We start from the raw sequence: 23910 nt of genomic DNA on the forward strand, positions 1-23910 counted from the left end.
TACATCAAATGAGGTTTTATTTTGGCAACTTCTCCCGGAAAATGTAGCTCCGACCCCCGAACATGGATGTATTAAGAGAACCGTTTGACATTTTAAGAGAGCTCTGACACTCAAAATAGATATCGGCAAATTCAGCGTTGATCGGAAAAAATTGACACTACTGTCACAGCGACTCTCGGGGTATAATTTGTGGATTTAATCGCGACATTATGCTCCGTTTGAGGCCGAGAACTGTTGGCTTTGAGACACACGACCGACCGTTCAGCTGGTAATGCAGCGTAACGTTATTTTTCACAGCATATGCTTGTATTTTCTTTTATATTAAACGGATGTGTCATTATCAGCGCACAGACCCTTTTGCGTTATTGACCATGCCAACCGCATGACAGCGTGTTCATTGACACCCTCGCCGACCTAAATTGCTGAATTGCTAAATTGTGAGCAAATTGCTCACTGAGTTTGCAGCAATAATATGGCTTCGGCGCTGAATTGCTTCAGTGGTCCCGAGGTGTTGGAGGACGTGAATCACGCTCGGGGTTTGATGGACGAGTTGAAATTACTGTACAACTGCCGGCTGCTCGGGGACGTAACTATCGGAGTTGAGTGGGAAGAGGAGTCCCTGGAGCACGGCGGGGAGTCAGCCAGAAGTGACATTGACCAACTTTTCCTGTGCAGCCGCAACGTCCTCGCCGCCGCCAGCCCTTACTTCAAAAGCATGTTCACCGGGGGGTTAAATGAGAGCATGCAGCAGAGAGTGGTCATCCGCGGGGTGGACTTTGAGTCCATGTCTGTTATCATCGACTATTGTTACACTGGCAGGGTGACCATCACGGAGAGCAACGTCCAGAGGCTGTACGCAGCGGCCAATATGCTCCAGCTCGAGTACATCAGGAAAGCGTGCTCCAGTTTCATGACAAGGAGGCTGGACCTCTCAAACTGTGTGGGGATACTGAAATTCGCAGACACGTATGACAACCCTGAACTGAAGGAGAATGCTCAAGCTTTCATAGCCAGGAACTTCAGCCAGGTGTGTATTGGAGGGGAGCTTTGTGAGCTGGATTTGATGCAGCTGAAGGACATGTTGTCTCTGGACACTTTGGATGTGGACTGTGAAAGGAAGGTATGCTCAGCTGCTTTGCAGTGGATAGAGGTGAATGCACCACAGAAAAGGGAGGATGCACTACAGGCGCTGAAGTGTGTGCGCTGGAACTTGTTTACAGAGAAGGACAAGTGTTACCTGGAGGGCCTTATGGCAAGGCCTTTAATTGAGAAGTACCTTGCATCTTTTTTTAACAGGTCTGCAGAGGATGGCTGTGGAATGTCTGCAACTCTGGACATACCAAAACACAGAATAGGTGTAAGTGCAAAAGAAATGATTCTCTTCTTCGGCCTACCTAATGACAACATAATGTGCTGTGACCCTTACTCAGAGGACCTGTATTTCATGGCTCCTCCTCTAGAAGACCTCAGCAGTCAGGATTACAAGCGTTCTACCATGGAGTCTTTAATCGCCTGTGCCACACCTGAAAACAACTTGTACCTAGCCTCCCACCTCTCTAAACACTTCTGGCTGTACAATCCTGTGCTCAACAGCTGGCAGGAGTTGGCTGAGAGACCACTGGGGAGGATGCACTCTGGGATGGGCTACCTCAATGGTCATGTGTACCTTTTGGGAGGAAGAAATCCGGTGACTGATGCCAGACTTAAGGAGGTGGAGTGTTACAGTGTCCAGAGGAACCAGTGGACATTTGTGGCTCCTTTGCCTCATTCTTTGGGTAAAATGCAGGTGGTAGCACTAAATGACCACCTGTATGTGGTGAACAAAAGGAGAATGCTTTGCTATGATCCCAAGAGGAACCGCTGGCGCCACTGTGGGTCCCTGAGAAGGGACAAGCTTCACAAGGCCTGCGTGTATCAGGACCAGATCATCTGTGTGTGTGACATCCCTGTGGTGAAAGCCTACAGCCCCACCAGGGGAGAGTGGAAGAGGTTGGGTGACATTCCCATTGACAGCCGTGCTCTAAATTACCAGGTGATCCAGCACAACAACAAGCTGCTCCTCCTCACTCAGACTTTATTGCAGCACAACAAAAACAGGGTCCTCATCCATGAATATGACCCAGCCAGGGACACGTGGAAGAACATCATGGCAGTGTATGTGTCCACCCTGGGGCCCGTGTGTGTTTCAACACGCGTGTACCCGGCGTGCCTTGGCTCTGCCCACAGCTTCTCCACAGAGGAGGACGACGACAGTGGCTCCAGTGCCGACTGGGACTTTGATGGGTTGACAGACGCAGACTCTGACTCGGGCAGCTCTAGCTCTTTCTCAGACGAGAACTGGTAGTGAAATGTGTTACTGTGTCAAAGAAAGGTTTAACTTATTTATAATTGAGTGGATTTTTAGTACATGGTTCTGTGTGTCAGGAGAGATCACAGTTCCATTTAGTATTTAAGCCAGCCATTTACAGTGGAAGCACAAGCCCATCAAAATATTTACATGGATGTCTTTCTTTTCATGAGATAATTTACTGAAGGAGAGAAGAAACTTAGCAGTTGGTTTCAGAAATGCCAAAAGATAAGGGCTTTGCTGCTTAATTTGTATCATGTGCTGCCAGCATGAAGGACAGTATGATGTAGAATCTTGTTTACACAATAACAAGACAAATACATGAGAGAAATATAGCTGTTCAACAACAATTTCATACCTTAAAGTCATACTTTAGCACATTAATAAGGGCAGCTAAATGAAGGTTACTCCAGAGATGTAGTATTACACTTTTTATTTTATTTATTTTATAAAATTGGGGGAACTGGCAAGACACAGATTAACAAAAAAAATTGAAGCAGCAGAGGTTGTTATATCCTGACATTTTGTCTCTAAAGTCATCCTACACTTTCTATAACGCAGTGGTTTCCAAACTGAGCCTTTGCAGGGTAGATGCACAAGACTAAAGGAAAAAAATCTAAAGTTTACTTTTTCATAGCGGAGACATTTTAACTTGTCAAACACAGGTGTTACTAATAAGATAACTAATCGCTGAAAGGTCGTTCCAGCAATTAGTGCTCTGATGCTGCCAAGGCTCATTAAGCAAACCCATGAGTCAAATACAAAAGCCAAATATCTTGTTCTTGAGTTCACTGTCAATAAAGCAAGAGCTTGCTTTTTTTGTGTAACACCCCTGTTAGCTACTTTCTTTTCAGTTTCTTAAGAGGTGTATGGCAAAAAAGTTTGAGGACCACTGCTATATTGCAAATTGCTAATTTCTTTATACTTGGTAATTTTCTTTCAGAACTATCAACACTAGAAGTAACTGTTTACACAGGCTTAAATATTACTCCCCATGATTAGTAAATTGGCTTTGATGTGTTAAATCGGCTTTGATGTGTTAAATCGGCGGAGGACCCCTTTTTAATGCTCTTGGCTTTTGTTGTTATATAAAGACACGTTTGTGACAGAAATATAACTTATTTAGCGTGAATAAGTGAGCACACCTGCTTATGATTGGTGTAAAATCATGACTGTGATTTTTGGGACATCAGGCAGCTCAAGTGCCTCATGTTTATGACTTCAAACACAACTGGGCATTTACAGGGCTTTAAAATTTGCTGTACTTTTTATGTTGTTGAATGCACATCAAGACGTCACACACGCACACACCTAGTGTTGTGAAAACTACTGTATGAAATGTAGAAGCCAATGTACTGTACGCTCAGGTTTAGGCTTTAGCAAAAGCCTGTATGCCATGATTAACTTTTTTTTTCTGAGATGCAGTCAAATTGATTTATTTTGGTGACAAATTATACATTTTATGAAATTTATTTGAAACTATTGTATGGCGTTAATGTATGTGTTTTCTTATCCATGATTTTTAACTTAACATTTATGTTACAATCACGGATCAAAATGTTTTTACAATGTTTTGAATCTGGCTGCACGATATGAGGAAAATATGCAATATGCGGTAATGTTGAATATCGTGATAACGATATTACTTGCAATACATAAACAGATATTAAAATGTACTCAGTTCTGCTGCGTTCAGTATTATTCTACAATACAACAAATTGCTTGTTGAATTTAAAACAAATAAAAAGAAATCCTTTTTCAACATTCTTTTATGGACAAATTGAACATTATATTGAATATAAAAGGCACCACTACAGAAGAGTGACAGTGCTGTTTTCTACTGATATTTTCTTTCAACTAACACTATTGCGATATGTTGCAGCCTTTCGCGATGATTTAAAAAAAAAAAAAAAAAAAGATATATTGTGCAGCCCTAGTTTTGAATATTGTTTGTTCCTGATGAGTTGTTGTAATTTGAGGACATTCTGTCTACATGTAGTGAAACTGTTGCAAAGCCATCGTCCTCCCCAACCACCCTATACACTGTTACCAGTTTATTAGCTGTGAACGCAGAAGGGTCTACTCTCATTGATATAAATGCTGTAGACAAATACCTCACAGTATATAGGCGAATGCAATACCACAAGCTACAGCCTCCAAAATTAACATACAGTTGAATCAACACCTTTGTAACACTGAACATTATATCCTTCATGAAGGTAGGATTAATTACAGGGCTGTTGTTTGAGGCTGTATTACTTTCCACTAGTTGTTGGTCTGATTTATAAAGCTGTTTTGGTGTATGTGTCAAATAAACGTGTCTGATGCAGAAGAGCATTTGTGTGTATATTTTTTTCTCTCCAAAACTTTATTCAACAAGTTAGTGTAACACATGAAGTACAAACTTACACAGTACAAGATTCAAGTATTGTATACAAGTATTTATATTGCTGCTTCATCTTGAAACTAAGGTTACAGTGGGATTAGTCTGGCACTGCCAGACCTATCTCCACAGGGTTTTGGAGTAAGGTCTGGCTCATAGACTGTCTGGCTATACCACAGATACATTCTAAGATAGGAGAAAAAAAACACTCTGGGTTGCATTTCTTTAAACCAATTGCAATCATCTTTGGCGGCACTAAGCTCTGGACACAGCAATGGTGGCTCTGCAAAATAGTCTCGGGAAGGAACTTGTTTTGGTGGAACATTTGCACCCCGCTACTGAAGTTTACTGTTAATAAAATACAGTAAAGTCATCTATTTAAAAATACTATATACATGGCTAAACGTAATTTGCTCTTACCAGTGTATCACCGTTTGTACTAGAAATCCCTGCCCATCGTTTCAGTTAGATCCTAGTTAGGTAGTAAATGCTGTGAACATATTCTTTGTAAATCTTTACAATAATTCCCCGAAAGAACCAAGCAGTCCTGCCTTATAGCACAATCCAAATTGTCTTTAAAAGTTGCCATTTTGCGTGTAGTTTGTCATGTAAATGGCCAGACAAGAAAATAAAACTTAATTAATTAATTTACAATAAATAAAATAACAAATTAAATAAATAAATATTACAATCAAATTTGAAATTAATTATATAAAACACTTGCAGATAAGGAAAAACATAAGAAGAAGGCAATTCATTTGTTGGATATATATATATATATATATATATAGTTTTAAGAACCTGTTACTTTTTCATTGTTTTGGAAAAGAGGTGTGGAAACGAAGAGTTTCCTCAATAAAATAGAAAAATTACCATTGAGATTTGGCTCAAGTGATGAATAGCGTTTATGTATTGGTTCATCGCGATCTCGCGATGTTTCAGTGCCGTTCACGTCCAGATCGCGAGAAGATGAGCGATGGCAACAGAAAACAAACCTGGGGACGAATTTGATACCGTTTTCGGTCAAAATTACTCCTTAGAGCCGTCTTCGCACCACGATTATGAGACTGTACAAGCTCGGATTTTCAAGATAATAGTCATAGGAGATTCAAATGTGGGAAAGACGTGTTTGACTTACAGATTCTGCGGGGGCACTTTCCTGAAAAACCCTGAGGCAACGATCGGGGTCGATTTCAGAGAGAGGACGCTGGAGCTTGATGGGGAGGCTATTAAGGTGAGAGGACCCACAAACACACACCTTCATTTCTGATAAGATTAACGGATCTGCCTGATCTACGGTTCATAAGTGGACACAGTCTGACCTGGAGTCTGTTATCAGACATTCAAAGGCTGTGCATAGGGATGGCACCACTACAAAATATAGGCCTAACGTTACCTCCTTTTAAAATGGACAGCTGGTGGCCTACAATCTTCCAATAAAATAGATAAACACGTATAGATGACGTCATAACACTTGACGAAAATATGTAACACTTGACGAAAATATGTACAGCATATCTACATCTCTGTGGACTTTTTTGGCAACCCCTACAAATTAGATTTAACCTTTTAATCTGCCAGTCAGATAAACCTTTTTCCAACATGTTCCCTAATTTTTCTACAGCATTTCATAATACTATAAAGTATAAGGCTGGTGTGTAATGTCCACTCTCTACCTGCAGGATTTCCCCCCTTTGCAGGAGTTAAGGGTCATTACCTATTTAAGATAGCCCTGTTTTCCCAATAGGCATTTTTCACAGCAGACATTTAGACTTGTCATGGCAGGAAAAGTACAAGTGTTCCTAATAACATTAACTAGGGGCTCTGTCTATTTGTGTCCTAGTAAGCCATGATGATTGTGTGACAGTGAGCCAGCATGAACAATACCAGTGCCCTGAAACATTAATTTAATTATTTACACCTGTGCTTTTCCAACTGTGACACGGCCAATCTCTTTCAGAGGTTCCCCAGTTTTTCTAATAAAACATTCAACTCTTGTCAAACCCTTGGAGCCAGTTTGTGACAGGTGATATTCTATATTCTCTCATTGTCAACAAATCCCATGAAAAGACAAAAACCAACAATGAATTGGTCCCACTAACAAGTGTTTTCTGTGTATAGCATATTCCTCTGTGTTGTCCAAAAACTAATGAAAACACATAATTGAGCCACATTGTTGCTATGGCTGCCATTTTCCTTCACTACTACACACATTAGCTTATTTTGAATTAATACCACCTTTGTATTAATCTGTTTTCTAAAAATAGACTCCGCAACTGCACCATTTACTCCTGCTTTAGTAATATTTGCTCAAAACTACAGTGCCCAGCTTAGGACATTACTGAGCCTTTTTCAAAAATGAAACTATATATCTCTGACCAACTGAGTGCCAGAGACAGGGTAGGAAAGTGACAAAGAAAGTATTGAGAGACGGACTAACACACTGTAGCATTTTCTTGGGATTGCTTGACAATAATAAAAATATAGAATTGCACTAACCTTTTAAATATTATTTAGTCACATCAAATTATTTGTTTCTGCTGTGCCAGTTGCAGATCTGGGACACGGCAGGTCAGGAGCGTTTCAGGAAGAGCATGGTGGAGCACTACTACCGCAGCGTCCATGCCGTCATCTTTGTGTATGACGTGACCAGCCTCTCCTCCTTTGAGAGCATACCTGAGTGGATTGAAGAGTGCAGCCGACACTGTGTGGGCCCTCTTGTGCCCCGCGTCGTGGTGGGAAACAAGTGCGACCTGAGGGACCGCCGGGAGGTCCCCACCACGGCTGCCCAGTGTCTTGCCGACAGCTACAACTTCCCACTCTTTGAGACTTCAGCCAAAGAACCTGCCGAGAAGGAACATGTTGATGCCATCTTTCTAACTTTGGCTTATAGACTGAAGAGCCACAAACCCCTGAGACTGAAGCAGCCAAGTGAGAGCAATGTCAGTTATCTGTGGAACCAGAGAGAGCAGGAAGCAGCAACTTGCCAATGCTGATATCACCTCCATCCTGTATGGATGTACTCAGGAGTGTGTAGGTCATTACAGCCTTTAGGATCAATAATGGTGCTGAGGAAATCAGCATTTCTTGCTAACGCTGAGACTGAATTCAGAAAGGCCTCTTATGATCATGTGATAGAAAATGAGGAAACATACTAGGGTTTTACACTTTTCCCTGCCTGATGCAAGGCACAGCTTATGACACTATGATCCTATACGTTTTCACAATATTAAATCAACATTTCAATGAAATGCATGAATGGAAATGGAGGTATGCCAAACATTTGTAGCTCAAACTGCACATAAAATCACTTTGAGTCAAAGAACAGAGCATTGCAGAGTGCACTTTAATTCGTAGACAAATTATATGCAATCAGCTGTCTATAGCACACCATTTATCTACATTATTCAATGCAGACAGTAAAGGGATAAAATAGAAGTAAGTAAAGGGACCAATAAGGTAAATTGAAACTGTGAAGAAAACCGTGCAATCATTTTCTTTAAGTTATGTTTTAAAGTGATATTTCAGTTCTTAAAAAATAAAATGCAGCATGTGTTTTGGTGCTGTTGCTGAATGTGTATTTTTCAGATATAAATATGAACATAACCCGCTTTGTGTCCACTCATTCGCCTACACTTCAGTTCTTTGGAGAGAGTTCACAAATGACAAAATGTAGCCGTCTTTTGGGACAAAAGATCCACAGTTCACTTGAAAAGCATGAGTGAACACATGCTCAGCTGTCTTTGAAAAATGTTATGCTGTAAGGTATTTAATGGTATGAGATAAAATCACAACTGACTTCTTTGCATGTGTACAATAATGCAAATACTTTCCAGATATTTGTGAATATGTTAAATTGCAAATGAATAAAAGTGGTTTTATCAGTACAATTTTGATTTTTTAAGTTTCTGTTGTGTTGTTTATGATAAAACACACATGCACACACACAATGAAGGATAAATAAATATTTTGGTTGGTTGGTGAAAAAACGGTAACTTAATCCATCCAAGAAGTGTTAAGAAAAACCTGGATATTTGAATATGTGCAATTCCATTATAACCAGGCTAACTCCATCTGCTCGAGAAGATCATGCGATATGAGTGAACGCTCAAAAACGGCTATTAAATGCACCCATAGACAGTATAGAATGCACCCCGTGTGATGAGATTGTTTCCCTCATCCTTCATACTAGCGACGCCTAGTGGCCAACGTTTACATAGCTATAGCTCGGATGATGTGTTCAATAAATCCTGTAAACTAGCAAATTATCTAGTTCAATGTATGTGTCGCCAACTTTTATTATTATGAAATATACATTGAAATGCAATTTCCGAAACGAGAATTTTCAACTGCGACAATAAAACAAAATTGATAGCGAGATTTCGCTGGAGTAATGTCAGCTCTCCAACGGCTCTATTTGGTGTTCGACTTCCAAGATAACTTAACACGGTTGCCATATTAAAACAAATTGCAACAAGTCAATGAATGCAGCACAGTAATCGAGCCGCCTGTATTCTTCACACGGCGTCTCTCTGCGGCCATGGTAACACTTTCCTCAACACTGGACCTCTGATTCAAAAATACAACACAAACAAGTGCTTTTCATGCAGGTATGATAACTATTTCCATGTTCCAAATGTAGTTGAAGAATAAAATTGTTTGTTTTTGTCCACATGCATTGATCAACACATAACGTTACTGAGAGGAGGATTATGTGGCGTTTACGGTATTTATTGCCACACGATTCGTTTTGTTTTCTGTCTGTGGCCTAGCAGCAAGCTAGCAAAAGCTAACGTCGGCAAGATGACAGGGTGTAGACCAGAAAATAAGATCATTTGAATAGTGGCTTGATTTAACAGTTTACAATTTAAAAACAAAATGCATTTAAAATCACAGTCGGGGACAGCAGCTAGCTAGCTAACGTTAGCTTAACTGGCATGCTTTGCCGGGTGTCTAGCAGTATTATTATATCTAAAAGGCAACGGACTTTAGAGCCGCAGCATTATGTCAAAAGTAACGTTGGGATTTAGAGGACACCGAGCTCGTTGATGAAAATGTGGGTTTGATCTAACTTAAAAATGTTGTAACTAGCCAACATTAGCCAAAGCATTGATGCAATTCTCAGTCGGAAGTACTTAGCTTACTTGTTTGTTTTCCCTCTCAACCATATAGCTGTTATTCAGCATGAATTTGGCAGAGATTTGTGACAACGCCAAGAAGGGCCGTGAATATGCTTTGCTGGGGAACTATGACTCCTCCATTGTGTACTACCAGGGCGTCATTCAGCAGATCCACAAGCACTGTCAGTCCCTCAAAGACCCTGCAATTAAAGTCAAATGGCAACAGGTGAGTTCCCCAAAATCCCTGGACATGCCATCCTTACACCAGTTATTCAACCACCAATACAGCCTGTACTCTGATTGCCGAAGTATTCGAAAAACCATTCTGGCACCACAGATAGTCCATGGGTAGCACTAACACACACCTATATATATATATATATATATATATATATATATATATATATATATATATATATATATATATATATATATATATATATATATATATATAAAAGGAAGGAAATATATGTATGTGTGTGTGTGTATATATATATATATGTGTGTGTGTGTGTGTGTGTGTGTGTGTGTGTGTGTGTGTGTGTGTGTGTGTGTGTGTGTGTGTGTATATATGTATATATATATATATATATATATATATATATATATATATATATATATATATATATATATATACACACACACACACATAGTACAGGCCAAAAGTTTGGACACACCTTCTCATTCAAATGCGTTTCCTTTTATTTTCATGACTATTTACTTTGTAGATTCTCACTGAAGGCATCAAAACTATGAATGAACACATATGGAATTATGTACTTAACAAAAAAGTGGGAAATAACTGAAAACATGTCTTATGTTTTAGATTCTTCAAAGTAGCCACCCTTTGCTTTTTTATTAATAAGGGAAACAATTCCACTAATTAACCCTGACAAAGCACACCTGTGAAGTGAAAACCATTTCAGGTGACTACCTCATGAAGCTCATTGAGAGAACACCAAGGGTTCAGAGTTATCAAAAAAAGCAAAGGGTGTCTACTTTGAATAATCTAAAATATAAGACATGTTTTCAGTTATTTCACACTTTTTAGTAAGTACATAATTCCATATGTGTTCATTCATAGTTTTGATGCCTTCAGTGAGAATCTACAATGTAAATAGTCATGGAAAAAAAAGAAACCCAATGAATGAGAAGGTGTGTCCAAACTTTTGGCCTGTACTCTGTGTGTGTGTGTGTGTGTGTGTGTGTGTGTGTGTGTGTGTGTGTGTGTGTGTGTGTGTCTATATATACACACACACACACAGTACAGGCCAAACGTTTGGACACACCTTCTCATTTATTGTTTCTTTTTCTATATATATATATATATATATATATATATATATATATATATATATAATAAATAAACGTATTTTATTCCATCAGCTATTGACTTTTGAGCAACATCTTATTTGTCCTGTCAGTAGCTGTGGGTGTGACAGGGTGGTGCTCTGGTGCCTGGCTTCGTTAGATGTTTTTGATGAAGATTACTTTTTTTTTTTTTTTTATTGATCATTTTTTTTAATTAACTGCTGGACTTTTTGAATTGTTTATCCATTGAATCCTGTCTATAAGCCATTTAGCCCTTCTGGAGGATTAAAGCTTTTCTCTAAACCCTGTGTTGTTTTACAGACATCCATATCAACTACTGTATTTTTCAGTAGGATGTTCTGTGATGCAGTGCTGATACAATACTGTCTTTCTTCTGTTTGTGACCAGGTCAGGCAGGAACTGAATGAGGAGTATGAGCAGGTGAAAGGCATCATGGGAACGCTCGAAAGCTTTAAGTCAGAGAGGCCAGTTGATATTCTTGCCCCTCAATCTGAGGAGAGACCTGAGGATCCAGCAGTATGGCCCCCTCCTACCCCTGCAGAACACAGGTGTGTGTGTGTGTGTGTGTGTGTGTGTGTGTGTGTGTGTGTGTGTGTGTGTGTGTGTGTGTGTGTGTGTGTGTGTGTGTGTGTGTGTGTGTGTGTGTTCGTGTTCCACCACAACCACAAAATAAAACTTCATGGATCTTTTCACTACTACTATCAATTGAAACATATACAGTAGGTTAAGTTTCTTGCAAAAACAAAAATTGGCTGAGGTATTCCTATTGATACATTCACAGAAAACAGATTAATAATCATATATGGACCATTACATGATTACAATCAGATCACATTAATGGCACAAACGGTAGTGAACCCTTTGCTCATTAATAAACAAACCAAAACGCACTAGTTCTAACGTCTGCCCAGAACTGTGTACAGCCTTACTGTGCGTTGTTTGTCAGTTAATCTCCTGCCAGAGGTTAACGATCCGTTTCGTCCAGAGCAGGGGACGATACGTGATCCAGGTCGACAAGCAAGAAACAGAACGCCGTCCTTTTCTTGAATCCAGGCTGATAAAACCCGCTGCAGATGAGGGAATACTCGGCCAGTATTTCCTCGGATCCCCTTTGTATATCAGACCAATATAAAGTTGTCCCAGCTCCAAAACTCGACCAATGAGATGATGCTGGCTAGCTAGTCCGGACTAGAGTGCCTCCTTTAGTGACCTGAGTCACCGTGGAAAGAGCAAAGAAGCACAAACGCGGACAGCTTTTATCCTTCCTCCGCCTCCTAGTGGCGGGGTGGTGCATTCAAAGGCCCAACAGCCAATGGGAAAACTGCAACTTTGTCACAGGTGTGAAGCAGTTCTTTGTCTCACCACCAGTCTGCCTTGCCTAGCATGTAGTGAAGGTAGATTCTTGGCGACTCTGCCTGTAGGAGTTTGGTGAAACTGGCTTTGGGATTCACATGTAGGCCAAGATCCTTTGTCTTGCCTTCCCTGTGTCTCTGCAGTCAACTCAATCTGAGCCAAATCACTGTTTAACCAGCTTCTTTGTCCCCAACAACAGTATTGTACTGCAGAAAGTAGTATGTTGCTTTAAAAATGGCGGGAAAAAGGCAATTAACAATGGAAGAGAGACAGACCATCATAACACTTAAGAATGTTTGGTCTTTCCTACAGAGAAATTGCGAAGAAAGTCAAGGTGTCAGTGAGTAGGCTACAGTATTCTTCACCATCAAAAGGCACTTAGAAACTGGGGGAAACTCTGAGAGGTCTGGCAGACCCAAAGCCACAACAGAATCAGAAGACAAGTTTCTGAGAGTCAACAGCTGGCGTGATAGGCGGCTCACAGGACAACAGCTTCAAGCACAGCGTAATAGTGGTCGTAATAAGCAAGTCTCAGTTTCAACTGCAAAGAGAAGACTTGGAGCTGCAGGTTTGATAGGTCGAGTTGCAGCAAGAAAGCCATTGCTAAAACGTCAGAATAAGAAAAAGAGGCTTGCCTGGGCCAAGAAACATCGTCAATGGACTACTGAAGACTGGAAGAAGGTGCTATGGACTGATGAATCAAAATTTCAAATCTTTGGTTCATCGCGCAAGATTTTTGTACGCCGTCAAGTAGGCGAAAGGATGGTTCCTCAGTGTGTGACATCAACTGTCAAACATGGAGGAGGAAGCATGATGGTCTGGGGCTGTTTTGCTGGATCCAGGGTCGGTGATTTGTACAGAGTGAAAGGCACCCTGACCCAAAACGGCTACCACAGCATTTTGCAGTGCCATGCAGCACCGTCTGGTATGCGCCTAGTTGGTCAGGGGTTCATCCTACACCAAGATAATGACCCAAAACATAAGTCCAAGCTATGCCAGAACTACCTTAGGAAAAAAGAACAAGATGGTAAGCTTAAAAACATGGAGTGGCCAGCACAGTCACCAGACTTAAACCCCATTGAGCTGGTTTGGGATAAACTGGACAGAAAAGTGAAAGCAAGTGCCACACATTTATGGGAACTTCTGCAACAGAGTTGGGAAGAACTTTGTGAAGAATATTTTATTTCCATTGTAGAAAGAATGCCACGAGTGTGTCCAGCTGTTCTATCTGCCAAAGGGGGCTACTTTAAAGGAACACGCCGACTTATTGGGAATTTAGCTTATTCACCGTAACCCCCAGAGTTAGACAAGTCGATACATACGCTTCTCATCTCCGTGTGTGCTGTAATGCTGTCTGACAGCTCCAGCGGCATCAGGCCAGCAAAGAACATGCAGGTGAATGGTTCCAGCAATCCTACTGCTCCGAATAAGTGACAAAATAACGCCAACCTGTTCCTATTTACATGTTGTGATTTATAGAGTCACAGCGTGTACAAAAAACAACGTAACATGAGACACAGCCGTTTTCTAACTGTAAACAAACCGAGAACTATATTCTCAGGCGGAAGAATATAGTACTTGGGCGGAGTGATATGCTCGCAGCAAGCCTGTCTGAGAATATAGTTCCCGGTTTGTTTACTGTTAGAAGATGGCTGTGTCTCATGTTACGTTGTTTTTTGTACACGCTGTGACTATACAAATCACAACATGTAAATAGGAACATGTTGGAGTTATTTTGTCACTTTTGTCACAATTCGGAGCAGTAGGCTAGTTGGAACCAGTTACCTGCAGGATCTGTGCTGGGCTAAGCTAATGCTGGAACCGCCAGGCAGCGTTACAGTACGCACGGAGATGAGAAGGGTATGTATGGACTTGTCTTACTCTGGGGGTTACGGTGAATAAGCTAAATTCCCAATAAGTCGGCGTGTTCCTTTAATGAGTCAAAAATTTAGAATACATTTTGGTTTATGAGTTGATTCCATGATTTCATTTTTAACTTAAATTGGTCATTTGTTCTATTCTTTCATTTCAGAGTGCAATAAGACATTGAACTGCATGAATTTCAATAAAAACCTGGAAAATTGAGGTGTTCTAAAACTTTTGACCAGTAGTGTACAAAGAGACATTTGGTGTATAGTTTTATTCCTGTGCGTCTCTGTAGGAATCTAATTGCAGTGAAGCGCCCCAACAGTGCGGCGAGGCAGCATAGGAAGGACTCCCCTGGTCTGCAGCATCGAGGGGCAGGGCCAGGAGGCCGCGGTCAGGCCAACCCTAAACCAGACCGGCCGGGTGTGAGAGACGCCCGAGGCACAAAGGCCAAAGACGATAAGGTTAGACCACTGCAGTTAAGTGGACTGGAAGATGGATATGTGAGGTTCTTAAGGAAAGAGTCAGTCTCTCTTTGAAAAACACCTGTTTTGGGATTTATTCATCTGTTTTCCTTCTTTTTTTCTTCATCAGGGGAAGAAAGTTGGTGGAGAAGCAGATGTAGAGCAGAGGAAGTTTGATGGCACGGGATATGACAGCGACCTCGTGGACTCACTGGAGAGAGATATCGTGTCCCGCAACCCTAATGTGCACTGGTATGGTAGCATACACAGATTCTTACATACCTACTCTTTTAATACGTTTTGCTGTTGGGAAGTTTCTTTTGTTAGCACTGCTGACTGAGTTCTCTGGATGAACTGTAGGGACGACATTGCTGATCTGGAAGATGCTAAGAAGCTGCTGAGAGAAGCGGTGGTGTTGCCCATGTGGATGCCTGACTTCTTTAAGGGCATTCGTCGCCCCTGGAAGGTTCGCACGCACGCACGCACACACCATCTTTAGAGTCCTGCAGCCTGTTGCACTAGCTGAAAGAAAGTTAAATACAAAGTTAGAGTGTAAAGTCAACACTAATGGCAACACTGTAAAAAAATGCAAAGAACAGTCTTTTTAAAGCAACACTAGCGAACTTTTCCCGCTTCGGTCCCCCTACAGGTTGTGTCATTGGAACTACAGCTCGCTCCAGGTAGCAATATGAGGACGGATAACGGTTATGTAGGCTACGTAACTGATAGACTGGGAAGAAAAACGATACCGCTCAAATAGGTAGACTAATATCTGGAAATGAAAATGCATCTATAGTCGGGGCCTCAATATCATCTCCCAATGTATGTTTAACTAACGAAGTAATACAGCTTCTTCATCAACGGGATTGTTGACAAAAAGAAATGCCATGTTTTAAGAAAAAAATTGTCTTCCTAACACGGTTAATAAACCAACACAGTTTTTTATTCATGCAGATAACAAACTGCACTAAAATGCGCCTGATACATACTGAATGAATGGATGAATGAATGAGGAAATGAGAGAACGCTGTGTCAGAGGGAGGAGACTGAGAGAAACTCGAGGTTTCTTGAAGAAAACCTGCTCCCGACCGGGTTAGGTTACCATAGTAACTGACTCTGAGGTTAAGTTCCCTCTCTTTCTGAAACGGGCTGGAGCTCCCCCTCTCTCAGGTTTGATTGACCTCCCTTTCTGAAACAGAAAACCCAGAGTTTACCCTCATCTCAGGGTTAACTAACTCAGAGTTTTCACTAAACCTGCTCTCTGAAACGGACCCCTGCTCAGGGGAGGTGTACATTTTAAGACCATTCTTTACTCTATGGTGTAACTGACTTGTAGGGTTTAACTCCCACACTGCGCTCAAACTAAGCTACATTTGAACCTGGAACAACAAGCCTGCTGTTCTTTTGCTCAAATATGAACACAACATTAATGTGAATGCTTACACATGTTTGCATCACTAACATCTTTCATTAATGGGCCCGCTCAGTCAGGCTGCCTCTCAGTATCTACATGACTCTTCACACCAGCCTCTGTTGAACGTCATCATGTGAGGCCCCATCCCCCTCAGGCCCGCCATGTGAAGGTCAATACTTTACCGGATTTTACAGCAGCACAGTGCGTCTGATATATGCATGCATAATTTTTTTTTTTTTAAACATGTATTTATTGAATTTTAACAGTTTGGGGACATATCGTCTTCAAGTTTCCAGAGTTTCCTTGACTTCACAGTTCTCCAAGAATGCAAGAAAGGGATTCCAGATCTCTTTGAATTCGGCTGATTTCTTTTTCATTGTGTATGTTAACTTTTCAAGGATAAGGCATGCTGATAGTTCTTTCAGCCAGCGACCAACAGAAGGGCTCTTGACATCCTTCCACCAGAGAGAAATCAAGCGTCTAGCTTGTACTAAACATAAGTCTGTAATTTTCCTCTCTTTGCCATTTAACATACAGTCCTTTGGATACAAATTAAGAATGCAAAGTGCAGGATTGTCAGGCACTGGATTTAAGGTCATCTTAGAAATACATTTTATAACTTCATTCCAGAACTCTTGTATCTCAGGGCAGTCCCACAGACAATGAAATAAGGTGCCCTTTTCGACATTACATTTAACACAGCTATCAGGAATATTTGGATTCATCTTATTCAGTCTTTCCGGAGTAACATAAGTCCTCATAATTCAATATATTCATGCATAATTGAACTCTTTACTTAGTCAGAGCTTTTTTTTTTTTTTGAAAACTGAAAATGCAGTAAAATGACTGATTAATAAGTTAGTTTAATTTGAGATGAAGTTCGTGATTGTTTTATCGGCACACAGGTAAGCTGAAGGTATTTGTTTGACATTCAGTATAGAGGTCTGTGCAGTTTTGTCAACCCTCTACTGCAGGATTTCTAACTATCACTCCCCGCTTACTGCAGAATGAGCCATCCCACTCCCACCATCTCCTGCTGAGATTCTGATCAATGCTGCCTGCATCAGTGTTTTATATAACAAATCTGTCTGAAATATAACCCACATCAGCCCGTATGGATTCTAAGACAGCAGGGACTACAAATACATAAAAATGTTATGGATTGTGTCACTGGTCCTTTTGTGGTTTATGTAATCTCCGTAGCAACAGACACAAACCAGATAGGGAAATGTCAGACGTCAGAGCGGCAGTGATGGTCCTTGATGTTTACTGAAGAGATTTGCGTCAGTGTACTGTCTGTGTCCGTGATTTTATGTGTCCTAAGTTTTTAACGTTTTGTTTTAGGGCGTGTTAATGGTCGGCCCTCCCGGGACAGGGAAGACCATGTTAGCCAAAGCTGTGGCCACAGAATGTGGGACTACTTTCTTCAATGTGTCCTCCTCCACCCTCACCTCCAAATACAGGGGCGAGTCCGAAAAACTTGTTCGTCTGCTGTTCGAAATGGTACGATTATCTATATGCATTTGGTCTGTTCAGCAAAAACCTCACAACACCAAACTCAAGATCAAAACCTTTTGCTATCTGGCACAGAAAAAGTCTCTTAAACTATTTTCTTTACTTAGGCTCGCTTTTATGCACCAACAACCATCTTCATAGACGAGATTGACTCCATCTGTGGCAGAAGAGGAACATCTGATGAACACGAAGCCAGCCGCAGGGTCAAATCAGAACTTCTGGTTCAGATGGATGGTGAGTGGAATAGAGTGCATTCAAGGATTTTCTTTTTTATAAAATGCAATCAAAAGCATAAATTGTACAGTGCAGACCTGCTTTTCTTATGGCATTTGATATCAAAAGTCTTGTTTGGGATACAATAGAATGTGAAACATAAAATGTAACTGTAGAAAGCCCATCATTAAAATAAAAGAATTCAGTAGGGTATCCTAGCTAGATTCCAAGATCACGTCATATGAATGATATGGTAACGTGCATATTTTATTTAATTGTGTTGTTGTTTGTGTGTGTTTTGTGACCAGGTGTTGGGGGGGCTCTGGATAATGATGACCCCTCTAAGATGGTGATGGTCCTAGCCGCCACCAACTTCCCCTGGGACATCGACGAGGCGTTACGACGACGGCTAGAAAAGCGGATCTACATATCCCTGCCCACAGGTAACCTATTCACATAGCCTAGAAATCTAGACGTACCCTAGCGGCAGCAAATGTAATTTTTAGGGTTGTCTAGCAACTCTCCGTTGGCTTGCGAGCTGGAAAAACCAAACTCTAGTCAGGCCAATCACATCGTGTATAGAGTCGGTGGGTGGGCTTAACATAATGACGGCAGAGTTGCGACTCTAAATTTCAGAGCACCCTAACTGAAACATCGAGCAACCCCATAGCACCAGCAAAAGAAAATCTCTGGCACCGCTACTAGCCTAACCGAGGCTGCACAAAACAGTCCTAATATCTGATCAGTGCTGTTTTTTGTATGTGTTTGTGTGTGTAGCTATTGGTCGTGTAGAGCTTCTAAAGATCAACCTGAGGGAGGTGGAGTTGGCTGAAGATGTGGACCTGGACTTCATTGCTGAGAAAATCGAAGGCTACTCTGGAGCGGACATCACCAACGTCTGCAGGTGTGTTTGTGATAGTGTGAGCACTTGTGCAAATTGACAAAAATCGAGAAATTGATAATCAGTTCATCCTTCATTTCCTTCACCTCCTAATACGATAGCACTCATAAAGACAGGCTAAGGACAGACAAGGGACAGGCAGAGACCTGAAGAGAAGTGTCTCAGCCCCTCTGACTGGTATAAATTTAACTCTTTGGAACAACAAGGACATAGAAGTGCTTTTTTTTCTAACTGGAATTTTTTAAATAAAACTACTCGGCTACAGATTGTCCTCCAAATGATCGTTGTTATATCTCAGCAATCATGAGTGCATATGTTTGAGGGAAACATTTCTGTATTCTTTTATTGTGCTGGTCATGTTGGAAAACATTAAATGGCAGCATTGAAGGCACAGAAATTGCAATTTTGCACACACTGCTGTTGGATTTTGTAAATCAGATATGGAAATACTACAGATGATAATATAGATGCAATGTAAAGTGTGACTACAGAGGCTACACAGACAGTGCATACAGCCATTTCACTCATTTTGAAATTTCCAGAGCAACCATAGACAGTGTTTTGTGCGCGCGTGAGAGAGGGAGACAGATTGCAATCTTTTAAGTATTTGCATATGGCCCTGAACCTGAATCACTAACAATGTGAAGTTTGCAGGCATCACTAGCCCTATTGTCTATTACATACCGGCTTTAACTGTGTATGTATTAGGGGTGTGAATATTCACTGGTCTCACGATTTGATTTGATTATGATTATCCTGTCAACGATTCAATCCGAATTGATATCACGATGCGTCACCTCCTCAATATTATTATATAATATTGCGACACATGGTTTTCATCAACAAATTCATGCAGTCAGATATATTATGAACTCCCCTTTTTATTGTATCTGCTCTTAAAAAAAGACACTTCACAACAGACAAAAGGCAAAAACCAAAAGGCAAAACCAAAAAAATCAGCAACCGGAAAATCAACAAGTAACATCAGTAGGCAATAATTGATTATGGTCATACTATACTGCATGGTATACTGCATCAATGCAGAATCATCCACGTCCGCATCGTGATGCATCAATGCAATGATTAATTTCAACACCCCTAGTATGTATGTTTATTGATTTTATCATTGCATTTGCGAATTCACAAAAATGGCTATTAAATCAATCACAAAATGACACAAGCGCAGGTACACATTCAGATTGGTCTTTAAAACAGTGAGATGATGATGATTGATACATATGTAGCATCCTCATTACCATGTAACACACACCTAAATATAGACGGATAATACCAGTAATTAGTTTATAGTATGCAACGATTATTGCAATATGTTTATGCTGAACATTATTTCTAACAGTTGCTTTAGCTGAACACTTCTCTTCACCACCGTGTCCTTGGTCTGGTCCTTTCTATTGTAGTTATGCTGGGAATGGCAGTTATTTGTGTGTGTGTGTGTGTGTGTGTGTGTGTGTGTGTGTGTGTGTGTGTGTGTGTGTGTGTGTGTGTGTGTGTGTGTGTGTGTGTGTGTGTGTGTGTGTGTGTGTGTGTGTGTGTGTGTGTGTGTGTGTGTGTGTGTGTGTGTGTGTGTGTGTGTGTGTGTGTGTGTGTGTGTGTGTGTGTGTGTCACACAGCCTGTAGCCTGCAGGATTTCAGCCAGACTCTAACTAAGTCGGTAGTTGAATGTAAACAAGAAGCTGCTTGCCGTCGTTTCTATCGTCATCGTGTTAAACCTGCCAATAGCGCGCCAGGTGGATAAGCTAGTTTGTGATTGGTCCCCGCAGATTTGTAACGGAAGCAGGATAGAATAACGTACAGGTTTCCAGCCTGAGCTGCAGGGCGAAATCAAATCGCCGGCAGATCGGGCTGGGTTTACCCAGTCTACCTCTTTGCATCTGTCTTTACATGTACATCAGGGATGCGTCCATGATGGCAATGCGTCGTCGAATCCAAGGCCTAAGCCCCGAGGAGATCCGAGCTCTGTCCAAAGACGAACTGCAGATGCCTGTGACCATGGAGGACTTCACCCTGACACTCAAGAAGATCTCAAAGTCTGTCTCTTCTGCAGACCTGGAGAAATACGTAGCCTGGATGGCTGAGTTTGGGTCAGTATAGAGAACGATACCATTTAGACCCAGAGGGACCAGGACTTTAAAAGTGATGAAAGCCTTGAAGACGAGGGACTCAGGAGTGTGTGTCACGGAGTGGAGTGAACTCTAGTGTTTGAACCAGGCAGCACATCAGGGATCAAGATTTACAGGGGTTCAAGTTCCCATCAGAAGACTGGTGCCTTAGAGAAAGCACTCCTGCCCTTGCACATACTCTCCCCTCGTTGTTGCTTCGGCACAATTGTCCGTGTAGAGACTATCAATTGCCCAGCTGCTGACTGACTTAAGTGACCTGAGAAAGAAAGGGGGAACTTTTAATGTAAAAAGTAGCCTATTAGATACAGGTACAACAGGAAATGCACTCTAGTTTTATTACAAGATAGCTTGTTATACGAGTGTTCCACTTCACCAAATAAGCTTTGATCGTAAATTATCCGTTTCAACCTGATGAATGCCAACTGTTTACAAGTAGGTTAGCGTTTGTAAGATTTGATCATTTGGATAATCCATGCCCCTAAAATTGCTATAAAAGAGTCCCTGTTTCTGGGTTTCAAGTTTCATTGAAAAAGAAAATTCCAAAGATTAAAAAGAATTTCACACCGCTGAGCTTCATATCCTGCTGTCAGAAATCCGCAGTCGAAAACAAAACAAGTTTAGCAGTCAAAGTTGTGTTAAGAGACTTGAAATGATAAAAAAAAATGTAAATACAGCTGCAACAACAGAGGATGTTCACAGGGAAAGCTTCCTGCTTAAAAACCTTGAGGCAGATGTCACCAAACCAGATACTGAATCGTTAGGCTGACATGCCAATATACTGTATGCCAGGAAAACCTGCTGTCGAACCTCTGAAGTACATTGGCAAACAATGATGATGGTGATGATCATTCAGATGAAAGTATTCTAATTTAGATTTCTGGCAAATGCAAGAAGTTTTCTTAAATCACTTGCACGTGCCACAGAACAAATCTGTCAGTACTTTGGATTCTTGCACGAGGCCCTTTCTCTTAAAGAACTGTATGTTTGAGCACTTTTAATGTTTTTCCTTCAGGATGTACATACTACTGACTGAACCCACTTGAAGAACCACAATGTCTTGTGTTTTATGTAGCGACTAATTATGTGTTTGTATTTTGTTTGTTGGTTTTAATTTGTTTTTAATTTTAGTTCAGTGGAGACAAACAAATGTAGGCAAGCTAATAGAACATGGCTCCTGGACCCATGAATATTTTATTAAAGCATACCGTCAATTCTTGCCTAAAATCTTGCCTACTTAATGGTTCTTTTTAATAAAATTTACTAAATTGAGCACCCAAAAGTGAGTGAGGTTTTTAACTATCTTGTTAATCGCATTTTCAAAGCAAACAAATGATTCAATGATCCTGAAGAGATATATATATATATATATATATATATATATATATATATATATATATATATATATAAATAAATTCTTGGAAATAGTTGCTTGACCAAAAACAATCCCAACTGAAGGCCCAGCTTTTTCCAGAGCCATCTTCGTCCGTAGATTGAGTTTGCTCTGTTGTCATGGAGATGGATCTGTTGACATCTGAGTTTAGAATGAACTCAGCAGTGTGGACAAGAAATCTTAAAGGTGCTATGGATGACATCATAATCACTAAATCTCTAACAACTGAACCATCTCCATTTAAGACTATGTGACAGGGTTAAAAGCGCAATAAAAGCTTGTAAATTGACTATGAGTTGGGATTATTTTGTCAAACTATTATTGTTTTGATATATTAAACCCGTGATTTGAGCTACAAGATTAGAAAAACTTGATACTCGCAAAATAATTGATTCTTGACAGTATGATCAGTACTTTGGCTATAGAGTAATTTAGAGATTTGCTCATGTTTTTCGATCTGTAGCAGCTGTGTAGCAAAAACATTAAGAAGTGACATTGTGTAAAACAATGTGTATATTTGTTTGTGTATATTTTGAGATGAATGAAACAGCAGTGTATGTACATCAGCCTGTTGTATCATCCTGACAGGCTGTGCCCTGTTTTGTCAGAATACACTGTACACCTTTGGATGTCATTGTTAAGATTTTGTGAGATGCACTCTTTTACATATAAAATTTTATATGTAAAAAATGTTCTTCTTTTTATCCAAAGCAACTTACAATTGCTATATATCAGAGGTCACATGCCTCTGGAGCAACTAGGGGTTAAGTGACATGCTCAAGGACACATTGGTTGATGTATCGCAATGGGAATCGCACCAAAGGCACATGTCATATCCACTGCACGGTGCCGTCACCACCCTCTGATGTTGCTTTGTTGTTTTCGTTTCTTCAGTAGCACTCAAACACTTTCTAGGTCAACAGAAGTGCTTTTCCCCTGCTTATTACTTTTCAAATGTAGGACAGATTATACAGAGAACTTGTCTACGTGCTGGTTCTCAAATTGTTAACCGCTCTTGATGATTTGTCCTTTTGATGAATCTAAAATGGATTTTACTGCAGGACAAGCAGTCCAGTGTACCCCCTAATTGCACTGCATTGTATTGTAAGGCTGTTATAAAATATTGGTTTTACGGTTTTGAAAGCTAAACATGTTCCAAAACCCCTAAATGAACAACACACCTTAAGTTGAGCTCTTCAGTCTGTTATCTGTGTCCCCATAAAGCCTTTAATCAGTTTGCAGTGTGATTAAACATTTTTTGCTTAGAAACAAATATTCAAGTGTTTTGAAATACATTTGCAGCACAGGAACCGACCCATGGTAACACAAATGGTTTTATCCTGTGTACAATGTATCCTGGTGTCTTCAGGCTACTAATGAAGGAGTTTGTAGGATGTGACAATACACTTGTCCATTGTTGTTAGACCTGTTCTTCTTCATTGGAAGAAAAAAAAATATATATATATATATA

At 40.5% G+C, this 23910-nt stretch overlaps 3 protein-coding genes across 4 annotated transcripts; all 3 read left to right on the forward strand.

Moving 5' to 3' along the window:
• Window positions 1-63: 63 nt before the first annotated feature.
• On the forward strand, window positions 64-3961 carry kbtbd7 (kelch repeat and BTB (POZ) domain containing 7). Its single transcript, XM_028591212.1, has 2 exons — window positions 64-3125; window positions 3157-3961. The coding sequence occupies exon 1, from the start codon at window positions 473-475 to the stop codon at window positions 2342-2344; it is 1872 nt and encodes a 623-aa protein (XP_028447013.1). The 5' UTR covers window positions 64-472; the 3' UTR covers window positions 2345-3125; window positions 3157-3961.
• A 1714-nt stretch (window positions 3962-5675) lies between these two features.
• Window positions 5676-8624, forward strand: zgc:101559 (Ras-related protein Rab-33B-like). 2 transcript variants are annotated; one of them, XM_028591633.1, is made up of 2 exons: window positions 5676-5964; window positions 7280-8624. In XM_028591633.1, exons 1-2 carry the CDS (start codon window positions 5707-5709, stop codon window positions 7724-7726), a joined length of 705 nt encoding a protein of 234 aa, XP_028447434.1. In that variant the 5' UTR covers window positions 5676-5706; the 3' UTR covers window positions 7727-8624. The 2 variants fall into 2 exon arrangements, with proteins under 2 accessions (XP_028447434.1, XP_028447435.1); XM_028591634.1 differs by having other exon boundaries at window positions 7286-8624.
• Window positions 8625-9203: 579 nt separating this feature from the next.
• On the forward strand, window positions 9204-22387 carry katnal1 (katanin p60 subunit A-like 1). The gene is made up of 11 exons (XM_028591632.1): window positions 9204-9340; window positions 9903-10076; window positions 11570-11730; window positions 14697-14865; window positions 14996-15117; window positions 15226-15331; window positions 17624-17782; window positions 17902-18028; window positions 18316-18450; window positions 18785-18911; window positions 20822-22387. The coding sequence occupies exons 1-11, from the start codon at window positions 9335-9337 to the stop codon at window positions 21018-21020; spliced, it is 1485 nt and encodes a 494-aa protein (XP_028447433.1). The 5' UTR covers window positions 9204-9334; the 3' UTR covers window positions 21021-22387.
• Window positions 22388-23910: the final 1523 nt, after the last annotated feature.

Source organism: Perca flavescens, chromosome 11 (genome assembly GCF_004354835.1).
Source record: "Perca flavescens isolate YP-PL-M2 chromosome 11, PFLA_1.0, whole genome shotgun sequence".
NCBI classification, from domain to species: Eukaryota; Metazoa; Chordata; class Actinopteri; order Perciformes; family Percidae; genus Perca; species Perca flavescens.